Source organism: Rhinopithecus bieti, unplaced genomic scaffold (genome assembly GCF_001698545.2).
Source record: "Rhinopithecus bieti isolate Rb0 unplaced genomic scaffold, ASM169854v2 scaffold_5626, whole genome shotgun sequence".
NCBI classification, from domain to species: domain Eukaryota; kingdom Metazoa; phylum Chordata; class Mammalia; order Primates; family Cercopithecidae; genus Rhinopithecus; species Rhinopithecus bieti.
Genome location: NW_016805666.1, coordinates 9600056 through 9621974, shown reverse-complemented (window position 1 = coordinate 9621974; position 21919 = coordinate 9600056). Strand labels below are relative to the sequence as shown.

At 42.0% G+C, this 21919-nt stretch overlaps 1 protein-coding gene across 11 annotated transcripts in view; it reads right to left on the bottom strand.

The window, feature by feature from the left end:
- DLG1 (discs large MAGUK scaffold protein 1) overlaps nucleotides 1–10837 on the bottom strand; it is a 270543-nt gene extending 259706 nt beyond the window's left edge. For 9 of the 11 annotated variants that reach the window (XR_001885869.1, XR_001885870.1, XM_017873494.1 and 6 more), the window contains exons 1-4: nucleotides 9879–10322; nucleotides 9395–9444; nucleotides 8577–8708; nucleotides 12–178 (exon numbers count right to left, since the gene is read on the bottom strand). Coding sequence is in view for 9 of the 11 variants with exons in the window: in XM_017873494.1 (XP_017728983.1) it covers nucleotides 12–178; nucleotides 8577–8708; nucleotides 9395–9413 (318 nt within the window). In the remaining 2 variants the exon portion in view is untranslated. Of the gene's footprint in view, nucleotides 1–11; nucleotides 179–8576; nucleotides 8709–9394; nucleotides 9445–9749; nucleotides 10323–10624 lie in introns of those variants that run through there. The other 2 variants (XM_017873496.1, XM_017873495.1) reach the window with 2 other exon arrangements.
- Between the last annotated feature and the right edge of the window lie 11082 nt (nucleotides 10838–21919).

The window sequence follows — 21919 nt, the reverse complement described above, 5'->3', positions numbered from 1 at the left end:
TTTCATCTTACCTCCACACTAGGGCTAAGGCTGCTGGGCAGTGTTTCTGAAGTCACAGTAGAGCTTGGGAGGCTGGAAATTTCCCAAGTATTCACAGGCTGAATTGGTTCAGACAGCTTAGAACGATCTATACATTTTGGATTATCCAGTAAGGTCACTTCATAAAATTCTTGAATATCTAGAAGAAGGAAAATAAAAATTCATAAGTATTTATATTTTCTAACTAAATTATGCAATGCTTTAACATAACTCAAAAGCACAATTTTTACTTGATTCATAAATTAATTCCCATCATATAATGTACTTAAACAGTGAATATTATTTCATTACATCACAATCATATCAGAACCTGCAGGGCACAGCATAATGCTTTTTACACTTTAAAGTCAGTGCTTGGTTCAAATCCCAACTCCATCACCAACCAGCTACAAGTTCAGGCAAACTACTCAACCTCTGGTAACTTGCCTCTTACCACTGTGAACTGTTTCAAGGATTGAGTATAATATATATAAAATGCTTACCACTATAGCACCGAATAGGCTCCTAACAGACGGCAGCTAATATCATTAATGTGAATTCTACAGATATGAGTTATTACTGTTCACCACCAATATTTAAGCTGGGAATGTAAATCCCTCAAGTGGTTTTAATTGCCCTTCTAGCCAAAGCCAAAAAAGGAGGAAATTAAAATCAAAGAACCAGAAGGGCTTTCGGATATCCTCCAGTCTGAATATGTTACAGCAGTAAATCAAATATTTTATTCTTTAGAAACAGTAAAAGTCATGACAAAACTCTAAAATAAATGATAAATTTATTTATAATGGCCCAGGATTTTTTAAAGATCAAATGACTTTGCAAACAGCTAGAATTATAAGAACTTAATACATTACCACTAATTATTCACGCTATTCCAAAGCTGTAAGTAGCAGTTATATAATACTTAGATTCACCACACTCAGTTCCTTATTCACCAACTTGTATAATTTTGGATTTTTTTTAAAGGGAAGGGGACATAATAACTGTAAACAACATTTAGACAGAATAACTTATACTTCTTCTCATTATTTTGAAAGCATTAGTCCTTTTAAAAAACAAACTTCACAAAATAGAGACAAACTTAACTCCCTTTTCAGTTGTGTGTGTGTGTGTGTTTCTGGTTGTTTTTTGTTTTTTGTTTTTTTTTTGAGACAGAGTCTCGCTCTGTCGCCCGGGCTGGAGTGCAGTGGTGCGATCTTGGCTCACTGCAAGCTCCGCCTCCCGGGTTCACGCCATTCTCCTGTCTCAGCCTCCCGAGTAGCTGGGACTACAGGCACGTCCCACCATGTCTGGCTAATTTTTGTATTTTTAGTAGAGACAGGGTTTCACCATGTTGGCCAGGCTGTTCTCGAACTCCTGACCTCAGGTGATCTGCCTGCCTCAGGCTCCCAAAGTGCTGGGATTACAAACCTGAGCCACTGCACCCAGCCCCCTTTCAGTTTTAATAACTAGTGGAATTGCTACAATCGTCAAATCTACTCAAGCACAAATACTTTCTTTTTTTTGTTTTTTTTTGTTTTTTTTTAGTTGAGACGGGGTTTCACCTCGTGATCCACCCATCTCGGCCTCCCAAAGTGCTGGGATTACAGGCTTGAGCCACCGCGCCCGGCCAAGCACATATACTTTCTTCTAAACCAATGTTCATTTAAAAGTCATTTTGATCCTCAGAAGAAAGAATATCCTATAAAATTTAAAAGTTTGTGTTATTGTTTCACACACTAAAAAAAGGAAAGATATCAAGCTAGTAGGCAAAAATAAATTATTTCAACACTTTAGATACTATTAGACTAACAATCATACAGTACTCACAAGTATATTCCGTAAAACAAGGTGTGTACTAAAAGGAATCAGAGCTTCTCAGAGAAATGGCTGATTCCAGGGCTGGGGCAGGAAAGGTACAAGATAAACCTGGAACATCTTGTTATGCCAAAAATTAAGGAAGTGCTCCAAAAAACGATGAGGGCATGCCACAAGGACGCAAGCTTGAAAGGGCCCCCACTGGATCACTCAGAGCACAAATATCATTAAGGATGGTAATAAATGATAAGCCATTGAAAAAAACAGGTATCTGCAAGTTCATGAAAGATACACATGAAGAAGGAAGGCCCTTGATTAGAATAAAATGCAAAGTGTTAACTGGTAAACCTAAAGGAGTGTTACTGTTAGAAATCTTATTTTTCAACAACCATATTATAAACTGGTGCACATAAGAATCATCAATGGATGCTAAATATGGGTGGAAATTTCGCTAAGGAGTAGGATATGCACATGGTGTTAAAGTGTCTCCCTCGCAAATTGCCTATAAGCCACAAGGGGTAAAAAACAATCATATAGGATAGAGAATTCAGACAACACCCAACTAGGTAATCAAAATCAGTATCATCAATGAAGAGCAGATGATTCTGTATAGCTCTGGATGTGCAGAATCCTAAGCCAGGTATATAACCTGAATCTAATCACAAGCAAACATCAGACCAACCAAAATGAGAAAATTATATTAAAAAAATAAGAGTGGAAGGAACTGCGTTTTTCAAAATCATCCATCTCAGCTGGGCGCAGTGGCTCACGCCTGTAATCCCAGAACTTTGGGAGGCTGAGGCAGGCAGATTGCTTTGAGCTCAGGAGTTCAAGACCAGCCTGGGCAACACGCGTCTCTACAAAAAAACAGCCAGGCGTGGTGGCTCACATCTGCAGTCCCAGCTACTCAAGAGGCTGAGGCAGGAGGACGGCTTGAGCCTGGGAAGCAGAGGTTGCAGAGAGCCACCACTGCACTCCAGCCTGGGTGGCAGAGCAAGACCCTGTCTCCAAAAAAAAAAAAAAAAAAAGTCAGTCTCACAAAAGACAAAGAAAAGCTGTGAAAATGTGCCCTAAGCAGAGTAAAGAGACACGACAATTAACAATAGTATCTGGTCCAAGTGTGAATTCTGTACTGAGGAAAAATATGACCCTACAGAGAGGAAACGGCTTAGAAGAAATATTTAGATGCTTTTACAACTCTGATTCCAAGGTTCTAAAGAGAATTCAACCAGATTCAACATAATCAAAACACTGCTTCAGAATAATAGTAAGCAAACTATCAGCAAAGAAATAACTCAATCTAATTAAAATAAAACCAAGTGAAAAGTTAATAAAATTCTCCTTCAATTTCATAGTTTTAGCCAACGATGTGATCCATATCTTGTTTTCCTCACTCAAATCTAGTCTGCAAAGTTGCGCGCGCACACACACACACACACAGTTAGCAAGAGACTAAAATGTAACAGTGGGACCAAAACAAAGCAAAAGAAATCTAAGAAATATTGACATTTTACCACTATTGCTGGAAGACTTCAAACCCTCATTACTAAACACACTTCTTTCAAAATGTGTGAACCCCATCATCAACATCATTTCACCATTATAAATATTTTCCTTCTGAGTGACAATCATTTAAAGACTACTAACCCTAAAGATCATGCTTGTCATTTAGTATTCTTTATCAGATTAAAATGCTTGGTTCTGAAAAACAAAGATAAAGAAGATCCTAATGGTTGACGGTGAGAAGTATCTACGGATTCAGATTAGCTGAGTTTCAATTTCTGGCTCCACAATTTACTATCTGAGGGTCCAAGGGCAAGATTGGTCATTTCTCAGTGCTTCAGTTTTCCAATCTATAAAACAGTACAAATATCTCAAACAGGTGAATGTACACCTCATAGGATTACAATGACTAAATGATATACTTCTATTAGCACACAGAAAGTGCTCAATAAATGTTAGCTATTATGTTTTACATACACTTGAAGAGGAGTCACATACTCACACTTATTAGGATGGCTATTATCAAAAAAAGGAAAGAAATGAAGCATTGGCAAGGATGTAGAGAAACTGGAAACCTGTGTACTGTTGGTGAGACTGTAAAATGGTACAATCACTATGGAAAACATTATGGCGGGTCCTCAAAAAATTAAAAATATAACTGCCATTTGATCCCACAATCCTACTTCTGGGCAAATATCCAAAAGAACTGAAAGCAGGGTCTTGAAGAAATAATTGCACACTCATATTCCTAACAGCATTATTTACAATAGCCAGGAGGAGGAAGTAACCCAACTGTCCATCAATGGATGGCTGGATAAAATGCGGTATATACACACAACGGAATATTATTCAGCCTCAAAAAGGAAGAAAATCCTGTCAACAGCTGCAACATGAATGAACCTTGCCGACTCTACACTAAGTGAAATAAGCCAGTCGCAAAAAGACAAATACTTCTATGAGGTTTCTAACATGATCAAATTCACTGAAACAGAAAGTAGCACAGTGACCACAAGGGGCTAGGAAGTGAGAGGAAAGGGGAGCAGTTGTTTAATCGGTATAGGATTTCAGTTTTGCAAGACGAAAAAGTTCTGAAGACTTGTTTCACAACAATATGAATACATTTCATGCTCCTGAACTGTACATTTAAAGATGGTTACGATGGTAAAGGGGTCATATTTTGAAACCTAGTATCCACAAATAAAGATAGGGCAAGGTCCTTTTATAAGGGCTAATGAAACTATTAGAGTTTAATAGAGTAGCAACAAATGAACTGGTAACTAAAAAACTCATAAATGGACAGTATTATTACGTAATCCACTTTCATTTTGAAGTATCTGCAGAAATAAAACACTGCGTTAATATAAGCTTATTTATTGCAGACAAAATATGCATATCACATGACGCAACTTACTCAAGTCTCTAAAGCCAGCCTAATCTTGGACACTGATTTTTCTCATGCACATGGAAAGCAGATGAGTTCTCTGATCCCGTAAGAAATAACTGCAGGGGTTTAGACTGGTATGAAGTCTCTAGGGACTACCAGTGTCCCTCAGATCCCAGACACCTTCGAATCATGAATGAAATGAAACCACTAGGGACCTGAACACCTGGGTTCTGATTATAATCAAACCATACCCTGCTACTCACAAAATTTTCAAACTTAAGTACAAAAAATTGGAATACAAAAGCAAGTTTTCAAATTGTTCTCACCTAAATCACGGAATGAAATTAAGCAGACTTTATCTTCCTTTATACAAAAATAATCAGCAGGTATGTTTTGGGAGTACATTTTAAACAAATGTGCAGTTCATGGACTTTTGTTAAGATATAACTTTCAATATTCAGCTCTAAAGAAACAATATATCAGCTGAAACTCAAAAGTTAATAAAAACTTCTCTGTTTTCAATAATTTTTAAATCTTTAAGCCATCCTTCAAATATACTACCAAGAATCTATCAACACTAGAACAATGATTTCTATATTTAAATTGCGAGTATCAATTATAAAATGCACTATTTCATGTGTCAGAACACAAAAACACTGTCAATTAAAAATGACACATACCAGATATTGAAATATTAAAAAATTGGTATTTTAGAACAAATATAATACAGTATGTACATGCTTGTCCCTCTGAATAATCCAAAAGTACATGAACCTAATCTATATATGAACTACAGGGGGAAACACCAAAAACTTTTTAAAATGAATGAAAAGTCAATATAAACTACCAGTTCAAAGAATCAATCAATAAATGATCAATGCAGATTGCAAATTCAAAGACACTCGGCACCCCAAACAGGTAACTAGATAACTCACTACGGCCTAATCAAGTGACTTTCAAACCAAGGAAGTCAAAAATCTAAGCACTAAATGACTTTCAAACAGCTCAGGGTGTCAAGACCCCTGTTCTCCTTTAACCCAATGGTCCACAGGTACCAACTCAGAAGACAGAGTGCCACTTACTGAGAGAAAAAACCTTTCAGTAAGTGGCACTCTGTCTTCTGAGTAGGATTTTTCTGCAAACATTATGGACACGATGCACTGGCTTAGCTTAGGGCAATTTACAAACTTACAGTACATTTATGACACTGTTTCAAAACAATAGTAGAGTTGCAAAATACAAAGAAAATCTTATCAGACTAAACATTTTCAGACTAAGTATTAAAAGCTATTCAGGAAACACAAGAGAATGCATTTATAATTCAGTAGTATCAACAATGAATTATAGAACGGAAACACACAGAACCTCTATTAAATGTATCTATTTCAAACCTCCTAAAATATATTACTTTTCTTACACCAAAATCTGATACAGTACCACATCCTATAAAAGATTAAATATGAGTAAATCTTAATGTCAAAGTAAATTCACAACCAATGAAATTATGCAGAAGATTCACAAATATAAACTTAATAATTAGAAAGCTAATTTTAGGCTAGATGCGGTGGCTCACGCCTATAATCCCAGCACTTTGGGAGGCCGAGGCAGGTGGATCACAAGGTCAGATCGAGACCATCCTGGCTAACACAGTGAAACCCCACCTCTACTAAAAATACAAAAAAAAAAAAAAAAAAAAAATTAGCCAGACGTGGTGGTGGGCACCTATGGTCCCAGCTACTCGGGAGGCTGAGGCAGGAGAATGGCATGAACCCAGGAGGTGGAGCTTGCAGAGAACAGAGATTGCGCCACTGCACTACTGCCTGGGCGACAGAGCAAGACTCATCTCAAAAAAAAAAAAACTCTATCATAAGAATACACACATTCAAAACAGGCAAGGCAGAATAGGTCAAAAATGTCCCAATATAGCAAACCCATCCCCAATCTAGACAGAAATATAAACGTAGATTCTGTTATTTCACTAACGATTTAATTTTCTTAAGTTGCTGCCTTCACACAAAGAAAAGTCTGCAGTCTATCTATCTATCCATCTCTCTCTCTCTCTCTCTCTCTCTCTCTCTATATATATATATATACTGGATATAAAACATGTATGTTTTCCGCAACAGTAACTGCACCGAATTACTAGGTTCAGTGTTGATTTAGAAAACAAACAACTAAAAAATGCTTTTTGCTGTTTTTCCAGAGGAATCCAATTTGATCACCCATTTCGACCTTGAACCTCAGAAATTCAAACGTGTAAAAAATGTCCATCAATGTAGACAAAAATGGCAAAATGTTAATAATTTCGGGAGCTAGGTAACAGTTAAAAGGCAGTTCATTACACTGTGCTCTGTATTCTTATGTTTTTAAAAGTCTACTAAAATGTTAAATTTTTAAAAATTGTTCAGGTGCATAAAGTGGTCTTTACGAAAATCTTTCACTCTAAAACAGTAGAGAGCATCCATTTACCAATAATATATTTGACAGGACACACTGACTTGAAGGTAGTCTTCAAATCACATCAACAATTACTCTATCGGCCGGGCGCGGTGGCTCAAGCCTGTAATCCCAGCACTTTGGGAGGCCGAGACGGGCGGATCACGAGGTCAGGAGATCGAGACCATCCTGGCTAACACGGTGAAACCCCGTCTCTATTAAAATACAAAAAAAAAAAAACTAGCCGGGCGAGGTGGCAGGCGCCTGTAGTCCCAGCTACTCGGGAGGCTGAGGCAGGAGAATGGCGTAAACCCGGGAGGTGGAGCTTGCAGTGAGCTGAGATCTGGCCACTGCACTCCAGTCTGGGCGACAGAGCGAGACTCCGCCTCAAAAAACAAAACAAAACAAACAAACAAAAAAAACAATTACTCTATCAACAGACAGATGTAAGGCCATATATGCCTGGAAGTTACTGAAAAAATAAATGTAATACAATTAAGTATATGTCTTCTTACGTTAAAATGCTATATAGTTGATAACTCAAAACAAAACAAAAAAAAACTTCATTCTTAGAACTGGAAGAGACAAACTTTCTAGTTCAGTAGTTTGCAAGCTTTTTGAGGTACCTGGACAAAAGAGCCAGACAAGTCACCTTGTTTTATACATGGGAGATTACACACAAAGTATTAGATGATGCTTTTAAAAATGATTTATCCACTTAAAAAAGGCTTTAAACCCATTTTGCCATTTCACCAGCTACATTCTACAGCTAATATGGTGGCGTAGAAAAGATGATATGACTTTTATAATATCACTCAATTAGTGGCAAAAGAACTCAGGACTCTTGATTATTTGCCCAATTCTCCTTTCAAACAATGCACCACTTCAAATTAAGTTACAATTAAGAATAAAACTTTCCATTTTCTTGCCTGTAAAATACGGTTATTAGACAAGATCACCTCTAAGATCATTTTCCAGGTCTAAAATTCTGATTCCATGAATGCCAAGTTTAAACAGAAGTCTATATTAAGGGACTGAATGTTCTCACACACAGCAGAATCCTTCACACACTTTCAATGACTTCAGAGACACACAAGTCAAATACAGAAGCAAGCTAACAGGAACTCACTCATACCTTTTAGGTCCTGAAACATTTTTGCAACATCTTTTAACAGTTAATGCTATGAAGATGTGAAGCAATGTTCTCAAAAGCCACTGAAATAATACTGAAAGTTTTCTGGTTACTAGGTATGTTAGGAAAGGATACTGGCCTATGAAAAACACACACGCACTGAAGATGTTCAAGTTACCGAATGCCTCACAGAGAATTAAGTACATCATTTTCTTAAGTTTAAAATAACTGAATCAAGAGGAGCATAAAGCCTAGCTGGCATAATAGTTACAAAGTTTTAATTCCCACCTATTAAAGCCTGAAAGAGGTTGCTCTGAAATATGTTAATAACCCGTTCTATGGAACTTCTGAGCTGTCTGTCTTCAGTTTGGCTTAGTTTTGAACGGTATTCTTCCAAAAGGTGCAATGCTCTCTGGGTATCTGAGAAGAAAAAGCAGAGCCTGATTAAAACTCTATTTACAAAAAAAGTATCACACACTAATGCAAATAATTCTGCATGACACCTAAACAGTTCCCCAAATCCTTCAGGTCAACTAATGTCACTATGTTCATGTACACATATTCCTTAGAATGACCAAAAAATAAAAAAAAAAAAATTAAAGACAAGAAAAATTTAAACATATATCACATTAGAAAACGGAGGAGAGTGAGCAGTTTGGAATAAATATGTACTGCTAGTTTGCCAAAGTAAAAGATCAAAGTATTAGCAACAGTTTCAGATTACCTGATATGCAAAAGCAGATAATCTACAATTTGTCATTAAAATCCAAATTTTTAACATTTCAAAATACAAATTCTTAGTATCCCCCAGTTGCTCACAGAATAGTAAGAATGATGAAGTGAAATACTAAAACACCAATTCAGAGTTTCAAGGACATCTTTGGGGGGTTAATTGCCTCTCCTAATCACTAGAGAAACGTTAAGAAAGTTTAACAAACGTTTTCGTGTTTCCATCTTCTGAAATGATGTGAGACTTACATTCCCTAACCAATAAAGCCAGGACCATGCTGTCTCATCAGTTACACAAACTATTCTAAAACAGCAATCAAAACACGGACACATGGAAAAGCAAGCGATAGCAACAGAGTTACGGAATAAACTCTCACCTTGCTTCCGGACCGGCATTTTTCTCCAGAATCAGCAAGACGGCACACACCTTTAAAAACACACAATAGAAAGGAAAAGGATAGAATTATGTTAAACTAGCATTTCCCCCTATCGGAATAGAAAACCCTCGCAGCCCTATTTGAAAACCCCACGTTCCAAAGTTTTACCAAGTCAAAGAAAGAGTCTGAAAACGCAGTTGTCTGTCAATGTGGAAAGCTTCTCCTTGGAGTGGGTACCCTCCAAATTAAGAACAGACAGAAGTCCGTTTTCGAACTCTCCTCGAAAGCGCCCCCCTCCCCAAAGAGCCTAGTCCTGAGGCCGCCTCTTCCCCGCACAAGTATCCACGCTCCCCACCTGCTACTGGGGACGGGCGGGTGAAGCGCTCCGACCCTTGGCCCCTGAGCCAGCAGCGGCCGCAGAGCGCTGAGAGGGGACCGGCGGGACTGGCCGCCCGCCCTGTCCGGGCCCCCTCCTCTCGCTTGCCTTTCTCCTTGCTCGCTGCCTCCGGGCTGCTCCAGCGGGGGCCGGACAGGGCAGCGGCCGCTCTCCGCGACGCCCTCGCGCCCCGCATGCACACCTCCGCGGGGCCCCACACCTGCGGCGCCGCCACAAAGTTCCCGCGAGCGGCGTGCGCTCGGAACTGGGGTGCGCTCCGGCCAGACTCTGAGCAGCTCCCCGGCCCGGCCCCGCTCCACGTACCCCCGCCCCGCCCGGGGCCCGAGGAGCCGAGCGGAGGGGGTGAAGGGACGGGGGAGGAGCTCCCTCGGGCCGCCGCACCCCCGCGGCCTCTTCCTCCTTCTAGGTCGCGCCGCCTCCCCGCTCGCCGCGGCCCACCGGCCCGCTCGCCCAGTTGCCGCCTGTCCGCCCCACCCCCGGAACCTCGCCTCCTTCCGCGTCCCCAACCGCTCTCCCCCTAAACTTTCCGCCAAGATGGCGGCCCCCGAGCTGGCCTGCCGCGCTCCCACGTGACCGCCTTCCCGGCGCTCTCAGCCAATGGGAAGTGAGGAGGCGGCTCGCGCCGAGCCCCGGGCTCCCCGCGCTGCTACCTTCAGGTTGGAAGGGGGAGGTGGGTCGGGAGAGGGCTGGGGAACGGAAGGGGGACCCGGGGAGCATCCTAAGGGAACCTCCTCGCTTAAAAGGGCGGCCGCTGAAGTGGCTCTGAGAACAAAGGAGTTAACACACGGACTCCACAGGTGGCCCGGGGTGGCCCTGGAGGAGCCCGCCTTTACCTTGCCCTAGCCCACCGGCGTGTCCCGCAGTTCCGAGCTAAACGCGCCAGGCCGGGAAGGCTCGGGCTGTCTGAAGAGAGGCGTGACCTCGCCTACACCAGATCCAAGGCGCACATTCCGAGACACCCCTTAACCTCATTCAACACGTGCCGTTTCCAACTCCGCTGCGGAGAGAGCGCCTGGCGACCCCAGGGGCAGATCCCCACCGGGGAAAAGCCGCCTTAAGGAGGAGCCAACTGCACCTCCCAGGGGGCGGGGAGGGCGGGGCCTGGGAGAGGGAGAGGGAGGAGTTCGGGGAGGGGTGCCAACTCTGCATTGCCTTCCGCTCCAGGCTGGTTGTTAAGTTACTATTCGTCCCTTAGTAATAGGCTTGGCGGGAGGGGGTTCGTTAAAGACGGACATGTAAAATAGAGACACGGGTTAATTTGGCAAGAGTTTGAGGGTTATACTACAAGATTTTTAAGCCTAAGTGATAAATTCCAAGTATGGTATACTTAAGGGTGGGGAGAGAGGTTTGTTCGTTCGTTCGTTCGTTCGTTCATTCATTCATTCATTCATTCATTCATTCCCCCAAGCCTGCGTCCCAGCCCGGTCAGCATCGCAGGTGTTACCCAAACTCTGACGGTCCCTTTAAGAACTCACCTGGAGTCGCGCCCTCCGAAGCTGAGCCGCCCTCGGCCAGCGCTGCAGGTTTCAGTTTCGAGCGCACCTGCGAGCGGAACCACGGGCCGGCTGGGATCCCGCTCCCGGGCTGAGCCACCCGGGTTATAGAAGGGGAATATCGGGAAGCTCTCCAAGTCACTGCCCAGGTCTTCGAACCTCCTCTGGGTGACAAGGACCCCCCCTATTCGGAGGTCCGGAGAGAATTTGCCCAAAGTTACTCCGAGTGAGTGACAGAACTGGAAACCCGGAGATCCTGTCTTTCAAAACCGGAAGGCTCTTCCCAGTAAGCCTGACGGCCTCTGAGGCCGTATCCATTGGCCACTAAAGGGAAGGCCGAGGAACCTCGTATTGTAACCTTAAAGCTACTCACAGGTATGCTGACCACTGGTTGAATTTTGGATTGCACTTTAGAATACTAACTTATTGTAAGGACCCACCGACTTTAGAACCTATCGAGGACAAGGAACGGAGGTCCAGAAAAGGGAAGCAACTTGTCCAAGGACATAGAAGCTAATCCGTAACAGAGCAGCCCCACTAGGTCTCCTAGCTCTAGTCCAGGGCTCTTTCTATTGTGATTTTGGACAACTTGACAGAGAGGTATGTTGGTATGTTGGCAGCAGACCTCTGTGCTTTCCCGGATCAAGCATCCTGGGATCTTGAACAACAGTTAAAGAAACATTGCATAGAGAAAATGGGATAGAAGGGGTCAAACGGTCCTGAAAGCGGGGGTGTCCTAAAAGCCAGGAACTTAACAGAGCGATGCAAGTTATTTAATAGTGAAAATGGCTCATGGCATGCATGATACTCTCAAGACTTCGTTGATGGACTGTGAATGGAATGGTTGCAATAAGAAACCGTTCTAAGAATGGAATCGCTTCAGAATTCAGGAGAAAGAGGGAGGGAAACTTGCCCTCTCCCTTGACATTTATTGTTCATATATGTTCACTTGCTAGGAAACGGGGATAGAAATAAATAAGATCAAACTCCTGCTCTCAAGGATACACAGCCTCGTAGCAAGTGCACAAAGGCCAATGCATGTTTTCCCAGGGGACACTGAGGAGTCAAAATTTGTGTGAGTTCTCAATGTCATCCTAGCCTTCCCCTAAAAGCAAAAAGGAGGAAGAGGAGGAAAGAGGACATATCCTTTTTTCTTGTCATTCCGTGCGACAGCCCTGTTTGGTTGTCAGCAGTGTGCAAAAGCAGCAGTGAACCTAGCACTTGTTCTACCCGCTAGCCTAAGGTGCCGGTAGCAAGTGCCTAGCAAATGAACATATATGAGCAATGAATGAAGGTTCTTTACTCTTCATTCCTCCTTTCTACCCATCTTTATTAGTTACTTATTGCTGGATTAAAAAATTCCTCAAACCTTAAGAGTTTAAAACGTATTCGCTTAGTAACTTAAACAGTGATAAATATTATCTCCGTTTCTGCATGCCAGGAATTCAGGAGCAGCATAGTTGGGTGGTTCTGGCTCAGGGCGTTATGATGTTGCGGTCAAGAAACCTACCAGGGCTGCAGTCACCTGAAGGCTTCAGTGGGACTAAGGGAGGCTCCTTTGACTTGGATCATTCACACAGCTAGTAAGTGGATGCTGGCTATTGGGAGGAGGCTTCAGTTTCTCACCATGAAGACCTTTCTATAGGGCTGCTTGAGTGTCTTCATGACGTAGGGCCGGTGTCCAACAGACCAGGTGATTCACGAGAGCAAGACAGAATAAGCCACAGTGTCTCTCATCACTCAGTCTCAAAAGTGACACTCTGTCATAGTCTGTTCGGGCTGCTATCACAAAATACCTTAGACTGGGTGATTTATAAATGACAGAAATGTATTACTCACAGTTCTAGAGGCTAAGAAGTCCAAGATCAAAACACCATCAGATGTGATCTAACGGTAATGAGAATAAAAAGTTTAAAAAAAAAGAAAAAACTGGCCAGGTGTGGTGGCTCATGCCTGTAATCCCAGCACTTTGGGAGGTCGAGGTGGGTGGACCACAAGGTCAGGAGTTCAAGACCAGCCTGGCCAAGATCATGAAACCCCGTCTCTTCTAAAAATAAAAAAAATTAGCCGGGCATGGTGGCAGGTGCCTATAATCAGCTATTCAGGAGGATGAGGCAGAGAATTGCTGGAACTCGGGAGGCGGAGGTTGCAGTGAGCTGAGATCACGCCACTGCACTCCAGCCTGGGTGACAGAGCAAGACTCTGTCTAAAAAAAACCAAACAAACACCAAGAGATTCAGTGTCTGGTAAGAGCCTCATTCTTCATGAATGGAGCTTTCTTGCTGCATCTTCCCATGGTGTAAGGGACTAACAAGCTCTATCAGGCATCTTTTATAAAGGCTCTAATCCCATTTAGAAGAGCTCCACTTTCAAGACCTGATCACCTCCCAAAGGCCTCATCTCTTAATATGATCACTTTGAAGGTGAAGATTTAAACATATTAATTTAAGAAGGACAGAAACATTCAAACCATAGCACACTCCATCATTTCCATAATATACTATCAGTTACTTAGATCAGCCTCAAGGATATGATTACCAGAAAGTAAGACTCACTGGAGGCCATCTTCTTTGAGCTGGCTACCACATCATCACAATGTACAAAGCAATGACATCTGGATTTTTCTTTTTTTAGTTGGAGTCTCACTCTGTTGCCAGGCTGGAGTGCAGTGGCATAATCTCGGCTCACTGCAACCTCTGCCTCCCAGGTTCAAGCAGTTCTCCTACCTCAGCCTCCTGAGTAGCTGGAATTGCAGGCGCATGCCACCATGCCTGGCTAATGTTTCGTATTTTAGTAGGGATGGGGTTTCACCATGTTGACCAAGCTGGTCTCAAACTCCTGACCTCGTGATCCGCCCGCCTTGGCCTCCCAAAGGCTGGGATTACAGGCGTGAGCCACCACACCCGGCCTCAATGTCTGGATTTTTCTAAGCAACTTTTATTTCCTCAAAGTCTTCCTTACTTTGTGCAGTGAGCAGCTGCCATTGAATAGGACACAATATTGGATCTAATTCTCCAGCTTCCTCATTGAATATATATATATACACACACACACTCTATCTATCTATCTATCTATCTGTCTATCTATCTATCTATCTATCTATCTATCTATCTATCCATCCATCCATCTATCTATTTATCCTCTCTGTTTGTCTATCGATAGATAGATAGATGAATAGAAGAAGTTACTTCAACAAAATACTAGCGGGTAAAGCTGTTCACTTTCCAGCTCCAAGTTAACTTGCCTTTTGAAGATTTTTTTTTTTTTTTTTTTTTTTTTTTTTTTTTTTTTTTGAGACGGAGTCCCGCTCTGTGCGCACCAGGCTGAATGCAGGGCCGGATCTCCCAGTTTCACCTGCAAAACTCCGCCCTCCGCAGGTTCACAAGGCATTCTGCCGCTTCCAGGGCCTCGCCAAGTAGGCTGGGACTACAGGCGCCGGCCCACCTCGCCCCCGGCTAGTTTTTTTGCATTTTTATAGAAAGACGGGGTTTCACTGTGTTATGCCCAGGATGGTCTCGATCTCCTGACGTCCATGATCTGCCCGTCTCGGCCTCCCCAAAGTGGCTGGGATTACAGGGGGGCTGAGGCCACCGCGGCCGCCCTTTTGAAGATTTTAAAAGGCTTAGGAGTCAAATGACCACAGGGAAAGGCTAGATTTCCTATTCTTTTATGAAATGTCAGAGAGTCAATGTCAAAGATACTGTCTCTAAGTTCCAGCCCTTCGCTTCCCAGACATCCTGCCCAAGCCACCTTTGCAGCTTCACATCTCTGTTTTTGTCTTCTCCTCCATCCAGGCCCCAGCCTGTAAATCTATAAAGGTGCCCAGGTCCTGCCAGACTCTACTGCATCTTTTGCTTTCACTCCAGCAGAGTAGCAGCATGCTGCCTGTGCCAAGGCAGTCACTAAAAGGAAAGGATTTAATGCTGTCAAAAAAAAAGCTGATGCCAGCTTAGGCTGCAAGAAGAGGAACAGTGTCAAGTATGACAAAAGTGGCCATATTGGTCAGACCTCCATGATAGCCTAGGGGGCATTGCTTAGCAGCACACTTTTAAAGGAATCTAAACAAACCAGCATCTGGAAAGGAGAGAGTAACCACAGCAATCAGGAAACAATTGTAGAATCTAGGGACATTTCATTGGAAAAAGAGCAGTCTCCAGGGAGCTTCAGTCGTCAAACAGGCTTATTCTGTGTGCCCAGTGGGCAAGTACAGTCAATGGATGAAAATTCAACCAATGGACAAACACAGGAAGTTCTTTCTTAACATGAGTTGTCAGAAACTGTCCAGAATTCCAAAGAGCTGCCTCAAGGTAGTGGAAGGTTTTTTTGTTTTGTTTTGTTTTGTTTTGTTTTGTTTTGTTTTATCAAGAAGGTGCTGAATGAAGTCAGCAAGGATTCTGTGTTAGAGGGTGATAGATATCCACGACACAAGGTTAAACTAGGTGACCTCTGAGACCACAGTTCTAAGCTGTTGAAACCTCAGTCCCTGCTGAATACTGAAATGGTATTAGCACCCTTTAGTCTACATCAAGAATTCATTCTACCCAGTTTTAGTGGTACCAAGACTGATCTCTTTCTCATAGATAATTCTTAACAGAATAAAGGCTACACGTTTAAACCAATTCCCTTTAAAATGTGGACAGTTGGCCATCTCCATGACAGGTAGTTATGCACTGAACTAATGCTTTTTAATGGAAGGGCCACCCTAAAATTCCTGGATTATGGTATAATGGATTACTAAATCAGTATAGGACTAATAACTGCCTCCCATGTAAACTGGTCTATCCTGACAGTGGTATAGCCCCTCATACAGTGTTCAAAGACAGATTTAACTCACTGCAGGTCCACAGCAACCTATAAGATAAACTCATTAGTTATGATCTCCCACTTTGCAAAGGAGGGCACAGAGAAAGAAGAAACTGAGATAACTTAGTTTAGGACACCACAGCTGGCTGCAGCTGGGCTGAACATTAGTTCACTGTTTCTTCAATTAATCTATACTGCTTTTACTCCACTTGGCTCCTTTTTTAAACTAAACAAAACAAAACAAAACAAAAAAACTGGGCGCAGAATGGTGTATATGTGTGAGAGAGAGAGACAGAGAGAGATAGAAAGAGAAAGACTAAGTGAAAGAGAAAAGAGGCTGAGCAAGATTCAGATAAAATAAGGCACAAGTAATGGGCTAGTCTGTTATACAGTATACTTGTCATATATTTGAATGCTTTTAACAATGCACATAGTTTTGATGGAAATAGGACCTTGAAGAAATACATATCCACCCCTAGTGATATGTTATGACTAAACGAGTTGGTTTTTTGTTTTGGAGGGTTTTTTTTTTTTTTTTTAATGCAAAGGTATATATTTAAAATACCCTGTAGTTTCCTTCCCTCCTTCATTTCATGTCCTTGAGTATGAAAGAGGTTTTCTAGATGCACGGGACATCCAAACTGGAAGTGCCCTTAGATCCCATCAACTCCCATCCCCATGTTTGAGAAGTGTGTGAAGTAAGCTCAAGAAGAGCTCCCAGACAGCATCAGCACACAATTATCAGAGGACTTTTCCCTGATGGCAGAAAGCTACTGACATTTCCAGAACAATCCATCTTTATTTTAGAGAGAAGGGGCTGGGGGTAAGGAGAAATTAGTCATCTTTTCTAGAGGTATGCTTCTAAGTTTAACCAAATTTGCTTTTCTGCTTTTGAAGAACTTGTGGTATTGACAGAACCATAGGATTCCATATGGAAATCCTTAGGATCCTACTAAAATCTCCTTACATGAAACAACCTCTTCACCCCACCCCCTGCCAAGAAAATTACCGTTGTCTGTTCACAGAAGGCTTTGGCCAGGACCCCTCAGTCAGATTATCCTTATGTAGGTAGAGAACATCAACTTGGAAACTTAATTGGAATTTAAAGAAATGCTATTGGAATTTTAGGAAGTCATTTGTATTCCATTTCTGAGATGTGACCTGGATAGAATTCTGGTAAGTGGAGAAGCCAGAAGATTCTTCATAATTATATGTGGATTGTGTCCAGTGACCAATCTCATTTAGGATGGAAAACTGCCACAGCCTTCCAAAACAAAGACTTGTGTGCCAGTCTTTCATTTTTGAGAAGTGACCCTCACTAGGGCTGTTATTTTCCTATTCCTCATGTTGTATAACCCTAAATTCCTTTATTATTTTTTTCTATTTTACACTCACAAGAATGGTAATGATAATGAATCATTTAAATCTTGCTTTCTATTTAAATTTTCCTTAGATTAAATTAATTTCTTCCCAAGACAATTTTATCAACTGAGATTAAATATTTGTGATTAAAACATCTGCTTTTATAAATAATTTGGGTGACAGTTGAAGAAACTTTTCCAAATATGCTTTTAAAATCCTGCAAAATTTTCCCAAGTTGGATATCATTTCAACTTGCAGATTACCACATGAATAAACAAAGCCAAGCTCAAAGGGAGTAGGAGACAATAAGTCAATAATTTAAAAGGGATGGGGTATTACCAATTACTAATGAAGATGAATAAAGCGATTTAACAATAAGAGAGAAGCAAATATTTGATAAGAAATGCTACCACAATAATTTGGAGAAGCTTGGGTTCAAAAGAGCAGAATAAAGCTGTATCTCTATTCTTTTTTTCTCTTGGAAAAACACTCCGAAAATATTAGAACAAAGAGAAACTTGTTCATCCATCCTTAATAAAAAGAAGAGTGGCTGGGCATGGTGGCTCACACCTGTAATCCTAGCACTTTGGGAGGCTGAGGTGGGTAGATTGCTTGAGGTCAGGAGTTCGAGACCAGCCTTACCAACTTGGTGAAACCCCGTCTCTATTAAAAATACAAAAATTAGCCAGGCATGGTGGCGCCCACCTGTAATCCCAGCTACTCAGGAGGCTGATGCAGGAGAATCATATGAACTCAGGAGGCGAAGACTGCAGTGAGCCGAGATCGTGCCACTGCACTCCAGCCTAGGTGACAGAGCAAGACTCCATCTAAAAAAAAAAAAAGAAGTTAGATGCTCAGGTTCCCACATATTCAGATATTCAGACAAGTGACCATCTTCCCTCACTCCTCCAAAAGGTAAGAATTTGATTTACTGGAGAATAAGAGAAGCTTTAGATTTGGAACTACTAGACACAGAGGAAGATGGTGGTGCATTATAGTACAGGAAACTAAGGGAAAATCTGCGTATTGAACAGAGATAACTCCTTCATGCCCACCTCCTTCTTCCTGCTAGCCATGGCTGGGAGTACCCTTCAGAGAGAAAAATGGAATTGCCTCCGAAAGATCAGTAGATACTTACAGTGGGAAGGCTTACAACAAAAGGCTAAGCCATCGGAAAAATGCAAATCAAAACCACAGTGAGATAGACTTCACACCCACAAGGATGGCTCTAATCAAAAAGACGGAGGTGTTATTATCATACCAAGTGCTGCAAAGGATGTGGAGAAATCAGAACCCCCATACACTGCTGGTGGGACTGTAAAATGGTGCTTCCACTTTGGAAAACAGTCTGGGAGTTTTTTGAACAATTGAACACATAATTTCCATATGATGTGACAATTCTACTCCTAGGTGTACACCAAAGACAACTGAAAACACATGTCTATACACAAATATTCATAACAACATTATTCGTAATAGCTAGAAAGTGCAAACAACACAAACACCCATGAATTGGTAAATGGAAAAATAAAACTGGTATGTCCATAGAACGTGATATTATTCAGCAATATAAAGAAACGAAGTACTGATACACTCTATGACATGAATGAACCTTGAAAACATGCGAAGTAAAAGAAGTCAGTTACAAAAGACCACATAGTGCAAATTCCATTTGGGTAACATATCCAGAAAAGGCAAATCTGGAGAGAGAAAAAGTGGATTAGTTGTTGCCTAGGGTTGAGGAGCATGGGATGGAAGGGGTTGGAAGGTGAGGGCTAAGGAATGAGGTTTTTTAATTTTAATAAAAATGCTTTAAAATTAACAGTGGTTTTGGATGCACAATTCTGTGACTATACTAAAAGCCGTTGAACTGTACAGTTTAAATGGGTGAATTATATGGTGTATCAGTTATACCTCAATATAGCTGCTTAAAAAAAAATGTCAAGCTGGTTATTTAATTGCCCTTCTAGAATGCAGACCAGGCCAGGCACGGCCTGTAATCCCAGCACTTTTGGGAGGCTGAGGTGTGTGGATCACCTGAGGTCAGGAGTTCGAAACCAGCCTGTCCAACATGGTGAAACCCCATCTCTACTAAAAATACAAAAATGAGCTGAGCATCATGGCGGGCCCCTGTAGTCCCAGCTGCTCAGAAGGCTGAGGCAGGAGAATTACTTAAACCCAGGAGGCAGAGGTTGCAGTGAGCTGAGATTAAGCCACTCCACTCCAGCCTGGGTGACAGAGCGAGAATCCGTCTCAAAAAAAAAAAAAAAAAAATGCAGACCAATCAATGAGCCTCTCAAATATCTCAAATATACACAGAGCTTCCAATCAGAACAGGAGGGCGCCAACCAAGGGTCACCAGACATTCTGAGAAGGTTTTCATCATGAAGCGGACATGGTGGGCTCATGCCTGTATCCCGCACTTTGTGGAGCCACTGTGAGGTTAGGAGTTCAAGAACCAGCCTGACCCAACATGGTGGAAACCCCATCTCTACTAAAAATATCAAAAATTAGCTTGGTGTGGAGGCATGAGCCACTGCGCCGCCAGCCCTCACTAGGAAGATTTTTTTTTTTTTTTTTTTTTTTGGGATGGAGTCTCGCTCCTCCACCCAGGCTGGAGTGCAGGTGGGCCGGATCCTCAGCTCACTGCAAGCTCCGCCTCCTGGGTTTACGCCATTCTCCTGCCCAGCCTCCCCGAGTCAGCTGGGACTAACAGGCGCCCTGCACCCGTAGCCCGGCTAGTTTTTTGTATTTTTTAGTAAAGAACATGAGTTTCACCGTTTAGCCAGGATGGTCTCGATCTCCTGACCTGGTGATCCGCCCGTCTCGCCTCCCAAAGTGCTGGGATTACAGGCTTGAGAACACCGCGCCCAGCCACTAGGAAGATTTAAATGTGGTTCTGCTTATAGAGCAATTTTTAAATTAACTTCTCAGAACCCTTCTCCAAATTTAAAGTATGTATGGAGTCCCTAACATTCCTAAAACAAATAGGGATCCTCTGAGAGTGAAAAAGTCAAGTTTCTTCCTCCTCCTAATGACAAAACTCCAAGTAAAATCACTATTTAGGCTGGGCACAGTGGCTTACGGCTGTAATCCCAGCACTTTGGGATACTGAGGCAAGTGGATCACCTGAGGTCAGGAGTTCAAGACCAGCCTGGGCAATATGGTGAAATCCTGCCTCTACTAAAAATATAAAAATGAACCAGGCATGGTGGCAGGCACCTGTAATCCCAGCTACTCGGGAGGCTGAGGCATGAGAATTGCTTGAACCCAGGAGGCAGAGGTTGCAGTGAGCTGAGATCATGCCACTGCACTCCAGCCTGGGCGACAAAGCGAGACTCTGTCTCAAAAAAAAAAAAAAAAAAAAATAAAATCATCCTAGATGATTTTAACAAGTTGGTAAGTCACTTTGCATGCCACTACATTTTGAAATGTCAAGGGGGATTGGGATGAGAAAGTAATTCAAGAAATTGCTATATATGATGAAAGACTGAATACACACCAGACCATATATAACAACAGAACTCTCTGATCCACAACCTCTGCAGCAAGCAAGCCAGGAAATCAGACAACAACCACTGCAGCAATTGGCCTAAAATAATCAGAACTTGGTCAATGACTGCCAACTTCACTAATTTTTGCTGTCTTTTAACTCAAGACCAATCAGAGAAAGCCAAATATTCTCCCCAAATCAATCATACAAAATGCCCTGCTTCTAGTTATCTTGCCTCCAGTTATTCCATGAGGATCTCCTTTTCTTCTTCTAATTATAAAGCTTTCCTACTCCCCTGCCTGCCTTTGAGCCTCTGCCAAATGCAAGTGACGGTGGCTCCCTCCCTCGCGATAGCAAGCTCTGTATAAATAGCCTCTGTTCTCATTCAGGTGGTCATCACTTACTTCCACAGACAAGAAAAAGTCCCTAAAAACAGACAGAAAAACTGTTTAGTCTACTACTTTAATAAAAGCCTTATTCATCAGGTCATTCACTCAACTAATATGTATTATGCATCTACTGTGAGGCAGGAACTAAAACAAATTATATTTCTCTAGGAAAATTTGTCTGAGAAGGAAATCGCAAAGCTGAAGCCTTGGGACTTAAAGATTCAAATCTTCAGTCTTTGTTTATGGTCTGTAGCAGGCAAACAACTTCCAATTTCTCAAGGTTCCTCGGTTAAACATGAAGAAGTGGATGAAGAGAGCACCTCAGCAATAAATGTTCTTTGTATTCCCTAAAGTCATGGTGGCTTTTAAACACTGCATAATTCTGGGTATTACCATCAGGAAAGCATTGCAGTGTTCCTCATTAGAAGGATAATGCCATTATAATAGCTTTACTCTGAGGCTTAAAGCAGTTAAATGAAGCACCAGAAAAGGAAAAGCAAAAGTTTCTTTGGTGAATCATTCTTGTTCTATGGTTTGGTGACTCTAAATTGAGCCAGAAAAGAATGCAGCTAGTGGTTTAATTTGAAG